Here is a 17,588-nt window from a genome sequence, read left to right as displayed (position 1 = left end):
ACTGGAAAAGCCTATTTCTCTATCGTTCATTGCCAGACGCAGCTCCATATCTTCTTGGACCATTAGGTTATGCTCCTCCCATCAAGAATAGGTCACTAGGCAGGAAAAAGCTTTACCACGCCTAGGCATAACACCACACACTCTGCTACAGCCCTTAGTTTGTTTCTGCCCAGTTTAGGAGTAGGACCTAGTTCCCTGCTGGGACTTCGGTCTTAGCTATTCAAAAGGGAAATATTTGTTATATGTCATTTTTATTTACTAATTTTAGAGTTCCTGGAGAACTACAAGCAACAGCCGGCTGGGTTTCGGACTGGATAATCTAGATCCTTAAAGTCTCCCAGCCTGGCCAGCGAGCATGAGCAGGTTATAGTCCAGCACTAGGCCTCCCCACGACAGAGCCCTGATGGATCAGGACAATCCTGTGGCTGGACCGTCTCACTGGAATGTGACAACCTGGAATGCCCTGAGTCGCAGCGTACCCCCTGGCTGACAGCACCCCCACCCCGGGTGGGAGGTGGTCTGTTCGGAGTGGCGCCTACCTGGTACCGTGATATGGTAAGTAATGCTGTGCCCCCAACCCTTTGGCGGTATTGGGGTGGACGTGGGCCCCCTACTGGAAATGTTTGGACCCTCTGGAGATCTCTCCCTCGGATCCCTCAGTTCCCTTGGCCTCTCGGACATACCAGCCCCCCCTCACCTTCCCTCAATTTTTCCTCACCTTCTCCTGTGGGATCCTACCTTGGGGGGGCGGTAATATTACAGCCTCTGCAGCGTTCCTGCGGGGCGGGGGGGTGACTGTCCTGGTGGGGTCTTTTGTAAAGAACCTTCCGATGCCCCTTGTCTGGAGCCCTCCTCGGGGGTTTGGGAGACCCCATGGCACGCTGTGGGGGCTGCCCTTTTGCTGTAGATTCATGCTCATTATTTTCCATTGACTATGTATGGGCAGCCATTTTCTTCTAGTTCCCCATAAGAATGCATGGGCGGCCATTTTCTTGTAGTCCAGATTGCTGGACAGGCAGCAGGCATAGCACATTTGATCTAGCAATGACCCAGGTATTTTTTTTTCTATTTTATTTCCTGTGTCAGATCAATTTTACTTTCTGGTTCACAGAACGTTCCAGCAAGCCTCCTGAGCGGTTGGGTAATGTTTTGGGGTCCCCTGTGGGTTTTCCTTCCTCACTCTGCTATCATATTGTACTGGATTGGGATTTGTGATACCGCTAGGGCGGCGGTGGGATCGCAATTTTGCAATCTTAAATTCAATGAAAAATGGAGTTCCAGGACAATGTTCCACCTACAGACCCCCTCAGTGCGGCTGTGGGACCCTCTGGGTCGCAGTCTGTCTGCTTTTACAGCAGACAGAGACTGCAGTGTCCTCAGATTCTTAGGCAGATATGGCCGCCATGGATGCTCCCCATCCGGATGGATCGGTGTCACTATTGGGTAATGGCGCACTAAACTAAATTAGAAAAGCTTTAACTAGACACACCTTTAGGGGCTGTCCCTCTAGACATTACCCTCAGACACATAGAGCTTACTAATCAGTTTCTTGCTGCCTAGCTCAGGAGTAGGACCTAGGATACCCTGCTGGGACTCCAGTCTCAGTTTTTGTTTTTTCTTTAAAAAATGTTTATTTTATTTTCTTCACTCACTATCGCTAGCTAGACAGGGGGATCCTCCTGGAGAACTACAAGCGACAGCCACACTGGATAATCTAGATCCTTATGGTACCCCAGCCTGGCCTACAAGTGCACAGGTTGTGGTCCACCCAGACCTCGCCACGACGGTACCCCGATGGATGGTGTCGAGCCTGCGGAGAAACTCTCCTGTGTTGCAGCTTCCCCTCTTGGCTGATGGCACCCCACTCAGGGTGGGAGGCGAGCTGTATCAGAGCAGAGCCCCCGGCCCATGGTATGGTGAGTGATGCTACCCCCTGTGTCCCTGGGACAGTCCTCTGAGGGGGGTGATGTGGGCCCACTCCTGGGGATTTCAGAGCTGCAATCTCCGTGAGATCCCCCCTGGCCGGTCTGGACGGATCCTGCCTTCCTGCTCCATATGGGGGGGTTCTAGCGGAGTCCACTGCGTTGTGGGGTTATGGCTCCTACCTTGTCCTGGGGGGCTTCCTGTAGTGGATTCCCGCGGTGGCCAGGGTCCCTGGGCTCCTGATTGTCAGTGCTGTTTTCGGCCACCATTTTGGGTGTGGGCAGCCTGGCTGACATCAATGTAAGGGCAGCAGCCATTTTCTGCATTGCTCTGTGTTTTGGCGCCTTTTTCGGGCACCATCTTGGATGTGGGCAGGCCGTACTGTATGGGCGGTAGCCATTTTCCCTGTGCTTCTCCTATTCTTTAATGTGGCACCATTTTCTTGTTGCTCAAAAGGGGCCGTTCAGCCTCTAGTGTATGATGTCACTTCCTCCAGAAGTTTCTCTTCTCTGCGGACCACGTCTGCTATCCTGTTTCTGGACACAGTGGGTTTTTTAGTCCTTTTGGGCACTTTTCAGGCACATTTAGCTCTGGTCAGTGATTCTGCTAGCTAAAGGGAAACTCCACAAGTAGCACGATTTGGCGTTGCGGACTGCTCCCACGGATTTAAAGGGCCAGTGTACCTTTTTTTGTCTTTGTGCCAAAATGGAGTCCCAGGGTGAAATTTTCCCCACTGAGCTTGTGTGTGCATCTCGGTCATCCAGATCCCCTTCTCTTGCATCCCTGTCTGCAGCCATTGAAGCTCTGGCGTCCAGAGTTGATCCTGTCATGTCACAAGTTCCTTTTAAAAAAACGTCCGGTGCCCTCTCAATCTTCTGATTCTGAGCTTGAGGTGGTTGCCACAGACACTGCCTTCCCTGAGTCCCCCTCAGCTTGGCGCGGGAGCGCGCTTTGGGAGAAGCACTGGTTTGCTCCGTCAGAGGGACTTTGCATATTGATGCCCACACAGTCAGGAAAGCGGGTTGTTTTGGCTCCCGTAAAGCCCAGAAGTCAGGTCAGGTTTTCCCCTGCCCGGAGGAGTTTCACAATATCGTGAACGCACAGTGGCGGCGCATTAAGCACATGCATGCAGTGCCTAAGTGCTTTAAACTCTGCTACCCCTTTGCGGACCCAATTTCCAATCACCCTAAGGTAGACCACACTGTCTCCAGGTTGAATAAATCCACAGTGGTGCCCGTGGAGGACTCCCCGGTGTTTAAAGACCCGATGGACAGGCGCGTGGGGTCACTGTCCTGCCACATGTACTTGGTGGCAGGCTCACTCCTCAAGCCTGTGTTCGCTTCTGTACTGGTTTCTCTGATGGTTACGGAATGGATCAAGGTGCTTGAGAGCAACGTGCTGGCTGAGTCGCTCCCCGCCCAGGCCATGGTGTATCTGTGTGACGCGGCCCTGGACAAAGCTCCCCTGGTCACTGGTGTGGCTTAAGAGCTGGTTGGGGGACTATGCTTCTAGGAGGATGCCCTCATCCGGTTCAGGGGTGGGGGTCTGTCTGCGTTACTTTTGGGAACTCTGGACGTCCCTAATTCAGGACAAATGGGTTCACAAATTGATTTGTTCATTGTACAAGATCAGTTTTCGATCTCGCCCAGCAGACAGGTTCTTTTCATCTCCGTCTGTCTCCGGATGGTTTTAACGGACCTCAAGTGGGCGGTGCAAGATCTCCTTAAGCCCTGTACACACGCACAGATTGTTGGCCAACCGATCGGCTGTCTTTTGTCCAGTGTTGTTTGTTGGTTGAAATGTGCTCTAGACTTGCACTGGACTTTTGTTGGCCAGCAAAAACCAACTTCAGAAGTGATGTCATGTGATGGTTGACTTTCCCTGTGTTTTTTCTTCTCTGAGCATGCCCAGTCTTGCTCATCTGATTTTTTGTCTGCCGGAATCTGTACTGACTGAGGAACAATCGGCTGTTCTGTTGTTGGCCAACAAAAATTTTATAGCATGCACACCAGATTTTTTTTGGCCGAAAAGTCGCAGTTGGTTGTCGGAAGCATCATACTAACAAGCCTACAATCGGCAGATCGGAAGTTGGCCGACAATTTACGGCCAACAATCTGTGCGTGTGTACAGGGCTTAACTCACGGCGTAATTGTCCCGGTTCCACAGCGGGACAGATTTTGTGGGTTTTATTCAAACCTGTTCATGGTGCCCAGGAAGGAGGGCAAGGTATGTCTGATCTGGACCTCAAATCTCTGAACTGCTTTGTGTGGGTACAGAAGTTCCGAATGGAATCCATCCGGTCGGTGGTGGCGTCCTTGAGTCAAGGAGATTTTCTGGCCTCCATCGACTTGAAGGATGCATATCTGCACATTCCTATCTACTAGGAAGAACTTCAGACTTTGCAGGGCGAGATCAGGTCCCTCAGAGACAACGATCTCTCCTCCCTGCCGAACTGCATGAGGTCCTGGGGCTGATGGTGTCGGGCTCCGAGGCGATCCCGTTTGCCCAGTTTCACACAAGGCCTCTACAATCTGAGATCCTTGCCACATGGAACAGGGATCCGTAGTCCTAGGACAGGATGGTATGTCTCAGCCGTCTCACGAGGTCGTTGCTGTCGTGGTGGCTTCTGTCACCCGCTCTGAGCCAGGGCAAGTCTTTTCTGCCCCTGTTGTGGACGGTGATCACCACGGATGTCAGCCTGATGGGCTGGGGTGGAGTACTGGACACTTATTGTGCCCAGGGTACTTGGGCGCCAGAGGTATCCTCCTGCCGTTAAATGTCCTGGAGCTCAGTGCGACCAAACTCTGCCTGCTCCATTGGGCGACTCGATTGCACGGTCACCCGGTTCGGGTTGTAACCGTCAATGCCACGGCGGTGGCTTACATCAATCACCAAGGGGGCACCAGGAGTGCCCAGGTGGCCAAGGAAGTGGCCAAGATTCTGACTTGGGCCGAGTCGCACGTTCCAGCTAGCTCTGCTGTTCACATTCCTGGAATGGAGACCTGGCAGGTGGACTATCCGAGTCGTCAGTCTTTGGATCAGGGGGAATGGTCCCTGCATCTGGAGGTGTTTCGTCTCCTGTGTGCCCGGTGGGGGACACCGGACGTGGATCTGTTCGCGTCTTATCTCAACAAAAAGGTGGAAAGGTTCGTGGCCAGGGCTCGAGATCCTCTGGCCGACGCCACAGACCCATTGGTGGTGCCTTAAGCACCGGTATCAGTTGGTTAATGCTTTCCCCCGATTCAACTGTTGTCCAGGTTCCTCCGCCGGTTGGTGTTGGAACAGGTGCAGGCGATTCTGGTGTTCCCGGACTGGCTTCGTCGGTCTTGGTACGCAGACCTCGTAAAGATGGTAGTCGAGCCTTCTTGGCGGCTGCCTCTGAGGGAAGATCTGCTATCTCAAGGGCCGATATTCCATCCTGCTTTTCGGTCTCTGGCTTTACCAGCGTGGCTGTTGAAGGCCAGGTGTTTAGAGACAGGGGCTCTCCAATGCCGTAATTCCTACCTTGCTGGGAGCTCGGAAGGCTACCTCCAGGAAGATTTATCATCGTACCTGGAAGGCCTACATTGCCTGGTGTGAGTCACATGGGTTCCATCCTCGCTCCTTTTCGGTGGCGAGGGTGTTGGCTTTCATGCAGAATGGTGTGGAACAGCGTTTGACGTTGGGCACGATAAAAGGTCAGGTGTCGGCCTTGGCCATTTTCTTCCAGTGCCCCTTGGCGACTAATTCCCTGATTCACACCTTTATTCTAGGGGTCCGTCATCTGGCTCCTCCAAGGAGGGCTCCTTTGCCTCAGTGGGATCTGAATATGGTTTTCTCCATTTTGCAATGACCTCTCTTTTAAAATATCAGAGAAATCTCTCTGCCTTTGTTGTCCCAGAAGGTTGCCTTTCTGGTGGCTATCACCTCTGCTCGCAGAGTGTCTGAATTGGCGGCTCTGTCCTGCCGTTCGCCTTATCTGGTCGTTCATAGGGACAAGTTTGTTCTGCGACCCAACCAGTCTTTTCTCCCTAAGGTGGTGTCTGCCTTCCACCTCAATGAAGATATTGTTTTGCCTTTGCTTTGTGCGAAGCCTAAGCATCCCAAGGAATTTTCCTTGCATTCATTGGATGTGGTTCGGGCGATCAGGTTTTACCTGTTGACCACGAATCCTTTAGGAAGTCTGTCTGATTCCCTGTTTGTCCTTCCTGAGGGACCTCGGAAGGGTTCAACTGCGTCTGCTGCGACCATTTCTAAATGGATCTGACAGACTATTGTTCAGGCCTATTCACTCAAGGGTCAGGTGCCTCCTTTCCCTGTGAGGGCACATTCTACTAGAGCTGTGAGTGCCTCTTGGGCTTTTCACCATCAGGCTTCTATGGCTCAGGTGTGCAAAGCAGCGACCTTGTCGTCTGTGCCCACTTTTACAAAATTCTACAAGATTGAAATCATGGCATCCTCGGATGCTTCCTTTTGGCAGCAAAATTTTGAGCGCTGCGGTTTGTTGAAGAGACCGGTTTCTTTCTCTTCTTGGGGTGAATTTTTGTTCTGGGGTTAGCTCCTGTTTTTGGTTGATCTTCTGTTGCCCTGTTGGCTGAGTTTTGGTTCTGACCTTGTTGACACGCCATTTTGTTGGTTGCGTCTTTTCCCACCCCTCACACCTGCACTGCATTGGGACGTCCCAATAGTGATGAAACTTGGAAGAGGCTGCATCTGTCAGAGGACGCAAGAGAAAATAGAATTTTTGTAAGAACTTACCGTAAATTTCTTTTCTCTGAGTCCTCTGACAGACGCAGCTCACTTCCCTCTATTTTGGGGTTTTGTCTTCCTGTACTGCTTGCTACGAAACTGATTAGTAAGCTCTATGTGTCTGAGGGTAATGTCTAGAGGGACAGCCCCTAAAGATGTGTCTAGTTAAAGCTTTTTTAATGAAGTTTCACAACCTAGTCTGCTCCAGCAGAGGGTGCCATTACCCAGTAGTGATGAAACTTGGAAGAGGCTGCGTCTGTCTGAGGACTCTGAGAAAAGACTTCTATGGTGAGTTCTTACAAAAATTCTAATTTTCTCTATCGCTCATTGACAGACGTAGTCCTCGGTGATACAGCACCTTCGGGTTATGTTGCCTCCACAGGAGTAGGACTAGACAGGAAATAAAATGCTCTGGCCACACCCTAGGGGCAGTCCCAGAGGGTATATCCTCTCTCTCTCTGCCTCAGCAAATCAGTTTTTTTCTGTCTAGTCAGGAGTGGTGGATGCACTAGTTGTGTCCGTCCGGGAAACCTTTAGTCTTGAGGTTACACCGGCAGAGGTAGCTGAGACTGAGATTCCTTTTTGGTACTTGTTAGCCTACCAAAAGGGCGAAGGATTTTCCTTTACCCAAATGGGGTCATTTTGAAACAAACCCCTGTTATTTCCAAACGCATGGCTAGGTGCTATCCGTTTGAGGAATTCCTCTTTATAGGATAGACGGTACCACCTGCTGTCTTGCCACAGACTGTTAGGATAAAAAGACCTCGTAACTAACGAGGACCTTCCTTTTCTGCTCATATAGAGTTGTTCGTTCCGCGAGGGCGGGCGATAAGGCGAAACCCTCCAAAGCCCCTTTAGAGGGGTTTCAAAGGGCGCTGGTCGGGTAAACAAAGAGTCCGGCTCAGCCAAGCCTGAAGAATATAGCCTGATGCGCCCCTACCCATCTCTGGGGTGGGGGGGGGGATGTCTTCACCGGTTTCTGGAGGACACAGGATCGAGTTTCGATCACTTCCACCGGTGCGATTCTGCCCTTCTAACATTGAACGGTTTCAGGGGTTCTATTCGAACCTATTCACAATGCCCAGGAAAGAGGGCAAGGTGTGTCCAAATCTGGACTTGGGAAGAAATAGAGTCCATCCGTACAGTGGGTGGCCTCCCTGCATAAAAGAGATTTCCTGGCGTCCATAGACATATAGGATGCCTATCTTTATATCCCCATCATCGCAGGACATCAGCGTTTTTTCGCTTTCCCAAAGATCATCCCTGGTTCCCACCAGGAGACTGAACTATCTGGGCCTAAGGTTGGATACATCCTGGGCAAGAGAGTTTCTCCTTGCTGGGAAACTCCAGAAGGTTCAGTCAACGATTCGGATGTTGCTGTCCGTCAATTGGCTGGGACTGATGGTGGCCTTCTTAGAGGCAGTACCGTATACCCAGTCTCATACCCGAATTCTCCTGAAGGAGATTCTTTTTTAATGGAATCAGAATTCCGATTCCCTGGACAATCGGATCCGGTTGAGCGAGCGGACCAGGAAGTCTCCGATGCTCAACCAGGGGAAGTCATTTCTTCCGATAGTATCCAGATTACCAATAAGGGTATCGGAATTGAGAGCGATCAGATTTTGTCTGATTTACTGGATCGAGCAGCTCTAGAGCAGCCCGATTCGGATCCAATCGCATATGGCCTCTTCATCCAGAGGTTTTTTCCCTAGCTGTCCCTTCATTGGGACATCCCGGATGTGGATCTGTTGGCACCTTGGCCTAACAGGAAGGTGCGGAGGTTTGTAGCTCGCGCCACGATCCTCTAGCGGACACAGCAGAAACGCTGATCGCCCCGTGGGGGCAGTATCAGCTACGGCATGCCTTCCATCCTCTCAAGTTGCTGCGGGAACTTCTTCGCAGGATAGAGGTGGAGGGAATTCCAGTTATTCTGGAAATTCTGGATTGACCTCGTCAAGCCTGGTACGCCGACTTGGCGAGGCTAGTCGCGGACGCTCCTTGGAGACTTCCTCTCAGGGAGGATTTGCGGTCTCAGGGACCGATCTTCCATCTTGCTTTACAGTCGCTGGCTTAATGGCCTGGCCATTGAGACCCAGGTACTGAAGGACAAGGGAGTGTCAGCTTCAGTTATTCCTACCTCCAGTTAAAGCAAGGAAAGCGACTTCCAGCACATGGAAGTCTTATATTGCATGGTGTGAATCTATTGGATTTTCCCCACATACCTATTCGGTGACCCGAATTTTGGTCTGTCTGCAACAAGGGGTTGAGCAGAAACTATCCTTGAGCACGATCAAGGGTCAGGTTTTCGGCGTTAGCAATCTTCTTTCAAGAAACCTTTGGCTAATCATTCCTTGGTGCGGAATTTCATCCAGGGGGTGCGACATCTGGCTCCGCCAGTGCGCGCACCCTTACCGCCTGGTATCTTAATTTAGTGTGGTCGGTTCTTCAGAAACTTCTCTTTGAAGATATTAGGGAGGTTCCCTTGCTTACATTCCCAGAAGGTGGCCTTCTTGGTGGCCATTATTTCTCTACGCAGGGTGTCAGAACTGGCCGCATTATCCTGTCGTTCCCCAGATCTGGTGGTTCATAGGGATAAGGTGGTTCTTCTTCCGAATCCATCCTTCCTTCCTAAAGTGGTTTTCGTAAGACGGACTCACTTTTTGTGATCACGGATAGCCCTTGAAGGGGGTTGCCTGTGTCTGCCGCGACCATATCTACATGGATCAGTCAGACGGTGGTACAGGCTTATTATATTAAGGGTCGGAATCCTCCGTTCCCTGTTAGGGCGCACTTCACTCGAGCGCTCAGTACTTCCTGGGCCTTTCGCCATCAGGCGTCACCAGGTATGTAAAGCGGCCACCTGGTCGTCGGTACATACCTTTACAAAATTTTATAAAATTGATGTGATGGCATCGGCGGATGCCTCATTTGGCCGCAAGGTTTTGCAGGCCGCAATTTGAGGAGACCGGTGGTCTACCTCGAGGGTTTTTTTCTGTTTGAAAATTTTTTTTGTTGAGTCTCATCATTAAGGATGAGCATTGTAAACTTCTAGTTGGCACCGGTTGGGCCTTCTAGATTTGGATTTGATTTCCATTTTCCCACCCCTCATTTGTGATACTGCTCTGGGACTTCCCGAACGTGCTGTATCACCGAGGACTACGTCTGTCAATGAGCGATAGAGAAAAATGGATTTTTGTAAAATCTTACCGTAAAATCCTTTTCTCTTAGCTCATTGACAGACGTAGTACCCGCCCCTCTGTTTTTTTGAGTTGGGTTGGGTTAAATTCTCTAAAGACTGCTTTTATGACATAACTGATTTGCTGAGGCAGAGAGAGAGAGGATATACCCTCTGGGACTGCCCCTAGGGTGTGGCCAGAGCATTTTATTTCCTGTCTAGTCCTACTCCTGTGGAGGCAACATAACCCGAAGGTGCTGTATCACCGAGGACTACGTCTGTCAATGAGCTAAGAGAAAAGGATTTTACGGTAAGATTTTACAAAAATCCATTTTTTACTGACATTTTGTTTTCTTTTTGTCTTGTAGGCCAGTATACTGGAAAAAGCAAACCTCTGCCAGAATATCATGTAAAGGTTTCTGGATTTGATGAACGGGTATGTGTTATTTTCATATGTATCTCTGAGTTTAGGCACAATAAAATTATATGAATATCACAGTGGCCTATGGGCGTAATTGCCCAAAGGAAAGCTGTGATTTGCCAGTGTCATGCCTCAGTGAAAGTACCTTTTTGATTGTGAAAACTTCTCTGACTGGGTCTATCTGTCTGAAATCAATGGTCGTAATTATTGTAAACTATTATTCGTGGCAGCTATAGATCATGTGATCTCTTGCCTAGACTTCATGACTTTTGAGGAAGCTTTTGGAGTGGTGTTTTTTTTCTTGGTGTGCTGGAGATATATTAAATCTGATTTCAACCTTTACTGTCACTGTAACAAAATCAAACTGGGAAGAATGCTGCTGAACCATTCATAGGAAATTGCCATGCCATCGCCTGCCTCTCTGCCTTAGTCAGAGAAGGCTTTGTATTTATTCAGAGAATACAAAGCTGCCTATGAATGGCTGAGCAGCGCTAAGCCCAACTCCATTTTTTTTTTTTTTTAGGGTGTGGGAAGGGAAGTTTCTATCCCACAGTCGCAACACAGCACTTATAGCTAAGGTGACATACACTTTATATGCAAAAACAAAGCGTTATTATCAGCACTCTAAGTAGATTACAACACTACAATGCCAAATCAACACGTAATGCAGTAATACTATCTCAAAACAATCATATAATAAAAACTGTGCACTAAAAAATAACATACAACAGAATGTAACAAACAATCTGTGTCAAATATACATCCACAGGTGCCAAAGCAGTCCCCCATGCTGATACTACCTCTTTTTGTGGTTGCATGTATTTAAATTGGTTGTAAACCCTTAAATTTACCCAGTGAACTGAATCAGCTGGAGCTCCCTCCCCTGTCATCTTTTTTTCTCATGGTGTCAGGAAAACTTGTCATAAATGGTTCATGCTGATAGAACGAAGCAGCAAACAGAAATGACACTTAGTGCTCTTAACTGAGACAAATACACACTATAGAGGGTGTGCTTTGTTTATATTTCATGTCTGAAGTTTACAGCCAGTTTAAGGGTTGTTGTTGTTTTTTTTTTTAGTACAGCTGCTTATTCTTTTTCACTCAGTGAAACACCGTTAATACAGCACGCCCAGTGGGCACACCTGTTAGTGTAGAAAATGGACAGCTTGGCCCAAACAAAGTGACAGCAAAGGTGAAGATCTGCTTTAAATTTTGTAATCATAATATGCTCTGTTAAGTGTGAGATTTAATGATCGGTACATTATAAGGTGCTTCTTTAGGAAGTATGACTATCAGTTCTCATGATGCAGGGCCCATCACTTGTCTATTTTCCTTCAGTAAATTGAAAGGGCTTTAATGCATGAAAAAGCATGTAAAACTATACTTCTTTTCATTAATACATGTCTAGTTCATGGCTAGTTGCCTTTTTGTACTGTAAACCGTGTGTTTTTTTTTTTAATTAGTACATGTACATTTTTTGGGTTTTTCCCCAACAAAAAATCTGTTTATAAGCATTCCTACACCGCTAAGTCTAACCTAAACCTGCAAATTTAGAGTACACAGAAAAAAAAAACCATGTAAGCACAGTTAAAACGCATGCATATCAAGTGCAAAAGGACCATAGGTGTGTGTAGCCTTTTACATTAGGGTGTGCACCCCAAAGCTCAAACACACATGCGGGCGTTGTGTGTGTGTGTGTGTATATATATATATATATATATATATATATATTTACACACACACCCTTATAAATAAATGTGAACAAACATTTTAAAATGTATTAAAACTTTTTTTAACACATACCAATGTTAAAAAAATAAATAAAATACCAATGTTAAAAAAATAAATAAAACACTTTATTTTTTTAACTTATTAAAACATTTAATTGTTGGCACTAGTGGTTGGGGGGTAGTAAAACTCTGTGGTTAAAATGTTATTTTACTGCCCCTCAATTGCTATCAACTTTTAGCTGTAGAGGCAGCGGCTGGGCATGTTCACATTTTACCCCTGTTGCTTTCAGCAGGTGTCGCACCTACTTACTGTGACCCATTCAAGTGAATGGTGGCAATCTGCAAGTGCCCCACAACCATGTGCAGTGTGGAGTTCAATGGGTTAAAGCAGGTGGTGTGGAAGTGATACAATGCCTCCTCACCGCCTCTTACATGCGCTCTGAAGAGCGATCTGTTTGTCGATCGCTCTTCAGAAATCAAAGCATTTGTGAATGAGCCCCTACAAAATTCCACACTGTCCACAGTGTCCCCCTCACATCTGATTCTTCCTTTACATCACACAGCATTTCCCCTTACACCATTACACCAGAGTCAATAGCATTTCATCTATTACAGTTCCCCTCTTAATCAGGGTTCCTCCCTTACATCAGAATCCCCAGAGTTCCCCTTTACACTGGAAAATCTGATGTAAAGAATGCTGTTGTGTTAAGGGGAACCTTGAAATGAGGGGGTCTCAGGTCACCAGAGCCCCCCCTTACATCAGAATTCCCAAAGTCCTGACTTACATCAGAGTCCCCCTTTATATACACTGTAAGGGGGGACTCCGATAAAGGGTGGACGATGGCAACTCTGATGTAAGGGGGGACTCAGATGATCAGAGACCCCGTACATCAGAGTCACCCTTTATATACACTGTAAGGGGGGACTCTGACACAAAAGGGATCTCTGTGGACTGTGATGTAAGGGGGCCTCTGATGTGAGGGGGTCTCAGGTTACCACAGAGTTCACAGAGATGCCACTGACATCAGAGTTCCCATTTACCCCAGAGTCTGCAGAGTTATTCTTTAAACCAGTGTGCCAGACAATAAGTATTTGTAAAAGGGGGTCAGGTCAGCCATAGCAGCCCCCCAAAGTATTTGTGAGCTTTGTCCTCCCCTCCTTGGGACTACAAATCCCAGCATAGCAGGCTGGGCTCCCATTTCTTAGCTGCTTCCCAGTGCCCCACATACAGTGTGACTGAGAATGAGGACACCCTCTATCCCTGCCTGCTGCAGTGCTGCACAGATCCTGCCACTGCCGAAGTCTGTGCCCCTACTCTCTCCTTACTAGTGACACATCCCGAGTCCCAGGGGGGCCCCCCTCACCTCAGTTGGTTTGATTGTCTGCAGGACTGAAGCCCGGAGGCAGGGCAGGGAGGAGAAAGGTAGATCCTGGGGCATTCCTAGCAACCAATAATTTTATTGGGGGTGGACACAGGGCAGTGGTGGGGAGCTTCGGCAGCCAGTGGCGGCCCCGTTGTGGCAGTGGGCAGGACCTTAGAAGATAAACACAAAGGGGTCCTGATGCTTCCTCTATAGTTCTGGCTACAGCATCCCGGACAGCAGTCAGCAGAGTGATATTCTTCTGTCAGGAATGCTGTACCCGGAACTATAGTGGTAGCATCGGAAAATGCGGCCGTCTGCCTACTTACTCCGCAGCCAGTGGCTGCATTCATAAGAGTTACACATCCAACTGAATAATAGTCCCACTCACAGCGCTGCAATTATCAATTAGCAGAGGTGCTGAAATGGAGATCCCGCACATTCTGCCAGAAAAAAAGCTCTGGGGTGTACCAGATGTGCCTGGGAAATGGACAATGTGTGGTGTTTACCGGACATGGCTTGTTAGTATAGTATGTTTGCTTTATATCTCTCTATTTATTTGAATTACAGTATTAAATGAATGGGCTTATTCAGTTGTGGGGTTATGGATAGGTAGAAGATTTTTCCAGTGAAGTAGAAGGGCACCAGAACAAAAATTTACACAGCACAGACCAATGTTTAGAATGACCTCATTCACTACATTTTGCATATAGAGCTGGTCTGGTTATGCAGATAAAATTGGTCTGCATGAAATATGTTTCTCCAACATTTCATATTCCTGATATGTGCTTGCTGTACCATGCACTTGTATGAGAAAATATCCTGTTTTCTCTTTGTATTGATTCCTTTGTGTTAAATCCCTGGTGATCCTGCCAGTCCCACTGCTTTCTTATTAAAAACTGACCACTCTAGGCATGAGAGCGCATCACACAGAAACACACACGATCAGTGTGCTGCTGTCTGCCTTTTGCAGCTGAGAACAGAGGTTATGTGATCACTAATGAAAAAGTGAAAAAAGTATGTATATAAATATATATATATATATATATATATATATATATATATATATATATATATATTGTTTTTATATGTATACACAAATGTTTTGCCTTTTTTTTCTATTTTAAACTGAATATGTTGTTTTACAAGGTGAGGGTTTATATATATTTTTGTTTGCTGTAATTCTTTATGAATAAATTAATCTCTTAATTTGAATGTAAGGTTAAAGTTATGAGTTCCATCAGAAAACCCAAGCGTATTGTTATCAGAGGAAATGATGAGCGGGACTACCCATTTCTGGTGAAAGGCGGCGAAGATCTGCGCCAGGACCAGCGCATTGAGCAGCTCTTTGATGTCATGAATATTATCCTCTCCCAGGATGCAGCTTGTAGCCAGAGATATATGCAGATAAAGACATACCAAGTTGTACCCATGACCACCAGGTATGAGTACCTCTATCTTCTTAGTCCATGATTTGTATGTATTCAATTTCATGTATTATAAAATATTTTGTACAGCAGAACAAAATCACTAATTGATCTTTCCCATTTCTTTAGAATTGGAATTATTGAGTGGCTGGAGAACACATGTACTTTAAAAGATTTCATCTTAGGAGCAATGACTGAAAATGAAAAGGACAACTTCAATGGGTATTACTTTCTATTATGTGTTTGTGTGTGCTTTCTAAACCACCCTTATTTATATATAACACTGATATTTACTATTAAAGCCTTTGTGAACATGGAAACCAAATTAATTGACAAGTACATATAATTAGCTTTACATATCAAAAATTATAGTCCATCCACATGTGTATGTACAGGTCCCTCTCAAAAAATTAGCATATTGTGATAAAGTTCATTATTTTCTGTAATGTACTGATAAACCTTAGACTTTCATATATTTTAGATTCATTACACACAACTGAAGTAGTGCAAGCCTTTTATTGTTTTAATATTGATGATTTTGGCATACAGCTCATGAAAACCCCAAATTCCTATCTCAAAAAATTAGCATATTTCATCCGACCAATAAAAAAAAAAAAAAAAGTGTTTTTAATACAAAACAAAAAAACAAAACATTTTGAAAAAAAATGTTTTTCTGTAAAAAACATTTTGCAAATAAATAGTTGTTCCTCTTAAGTTTAGGCCAAAATGTTTTCTGCTGCATTTCTTTGGTGAAGAAACCCAAATCGGTGTGTATTTTTTAGTCTGTAGGAAGGTTATAGAAACCACAAACTATGATTTATATGAAAATCGATCAGCCCTTCTTGAGGCCCGAAAATGCCAGGACTGTACAAATATCCCCATCCCCTAAATGACCCCTTTTTGAAAAATAAACAGTCTGAGGTATTTAGTAATAGAGAGTTTTTGAAAGTTGTCATTTTTTTGTCACAATTTTTTTGGAAAATGAAATTTAAAAAGAAAAGGTTTTTTGTTCACCTCTTCTTTTTTTTTTTTTTTTTTTTTTTACATACTGTCACAAGTGCAGTACAGCACCATCATATTCATTTTTTTTTTATATATATATTTTATTACATTTTTTTATGATTTTTATTTTGCAAACTATGACCAGAACAACACAATATTAACACTGTACTACTATGGGGAGGAGATGGGGATTTTTTTTTTCTCTTTCGTTCAATGAGCTCCATATCTCCTTTGACCCTTGGGTTATGCTGCTCTCCTTAGGAGTAGGACACTAGGCAGAAAAGAGTTAAGAGTTTGGGAAGGCCATAGGACATTCCCAGGGGGTATACTACCACTTCCTGCTCTAGCTCTTTCCTTTTTTATTTTTTCTACAATTAAGTCTGTTCCAGTGAGAACTACAAACAACTGCCGGACTGGGTGACGCACTGGATATCCTAGATCATTACGGTCCCCCCAGTCTGGCCAGCGAGCGCATGCAGACCGCAGCTCCGCAGTCCGGATGTGGTTGTTGCTGACCTGGTTGTCCGGATCGCACACAGGGACTTTTGAGCGGGTTCATGGTCCCCTGGGGGTTAGTGACTGGGGCAGAGATGTCCTTTGGGCTCCCTGCAGCAATTATTGGCCTGGGGGGAGCAGATGTTTCATCATTCGCGAGTACGCGCCTCACGTGGCCGAATCGGGCCAAAAATTTAGGCTGCGTCTTTGCGGCCTACTCGTGACTGTCCAATCTGTCCGAGTGACTGACCAAGTTGTCCGAGGGCATGACCAAGCTGTCGGAGCTCCTAACCAAGCTAACAGAGCTGCCGGCGGACTCAAATTTAGGCTGCTGCTTTGTGACCTATTCGCGGCTAGCTGTCCGAGCTGCTGGCCAAGCTATCCGAGTTGTTGACCAGGCTGTCTGAGCTTCTGACCGGGTTGATAGAGCTGCAGATAAACATTTCCCACCCCTTCCGCTCAAGGGTGGGCCATGTGGTCAGCATGGCACCTCCCTTGTGCTGTGGGGGAGCTTAATTTTTTTTTTTTGCAAATTTTTTGCGAAGTGTAGCAGCCACTATTGTGTGGGTGAGGGTACTCTGCCTCTGCGTCTCCCTCAAGGGGGCTATGTCTTATTGTGCCCTCTATGAAGGACAACCCTCTTGCTTTTTTCTTTTTTTTAGGTGGTCCTTTTGTGGATCTTTGGCCAGCTTCTCCTTGCAGGACTGTGGTTCGGCGACCTCCCCTGTTTGTTGTGTTCTCAGGGTGAGCTCAGTATATAGCGATTAGTATTGGGTGCTCTGACGTTGAGGATGATTCCATTTTTACTGCGCATGTGCATGCAAAGGCGCTGGTGGATACACTGATTGTATCTGGGTAATTTAAATATTGGGATGCTGCTGCGTCAGAGGCGCCAGTCCCCTTGTGGCCCGCAGTTCCTTAAAAGCGGCAAAGGTATTCTCCTTTTCCCGCCTACTGTGACAAAATTGTCACGAATCAGTGGACTTGTTCTAAACGCAATATGGCTGTGCCTGAGTGTATCGATAGACAGTATCCCTTGAGGGGTCTCTGTTGAGTACGTGGGGAATCCCACCTGTGGGGGACTCTCAGGTTTCCAGGTTGAATAAATTCACCATAATTCCGGTGGAAGAGTCTCTGGTTTTTAAAAAGATCCTTTTGTCAGGAGAGCCGAGACTTTGGTCCGCCACATGTTTTACTGTGGCCGGTTTTCACCATAGCATTGGTGTCCCTGACTTTCCTAAATGGGCGCAGCGTTTGTGCTGGGACCTGGAAGGGGGAACAACCTGCACCTGCCCTTGCAGCGCTGGCGGGCTTTTTGGTCCAGTG

At 46.8% G+C, this 17,588-nt stretch overlaps 1 protein-coding gene across 1 annotated transcript in view; it reads left to right on the top strand.

Moving 5' to 3' along the window:
• PRKDC (protein kinase, DNA-activated, catalytic subunit) overlaps positions 1-17,588 on the top strand; it is a 1,165,045-nt gene that overhangs the window by 1,079,230 nt on the left and 68,227 nt on the right. Inside the window, exons 78-80 of the mRNA XM_082258689.1 lie at positions 10,195-10,262; positions 14,560-14,780; positions 14,895-14,987. Of these exons, the coding sequence (XP_082114815.1) occupies positions 10,195-10,262; positions 14,560-14,780; positions 14,895-14,987 (382 nt within the window). The remainder of the gene's footprint in view (positions 1-10,194; positions 10,263-14,559; positions 14,781-14,894; positions 14,988-17,588) is intronic.

Source organism: Pelophylax lessonae (genome assembly GCF_965119305.1).
Source record: "Pelophylax lessonae genome assembly, chromosome: 5".
Taxonomy (NCBI): Eukaryota; Metazoa; Chordata; class Amphibia; order Anura; family Ranidae; genus Pelophylax; species Pelophylax lessonae.
This window is presented reverse-complemented; position numbering and strand designations above follow the sequence as displayed.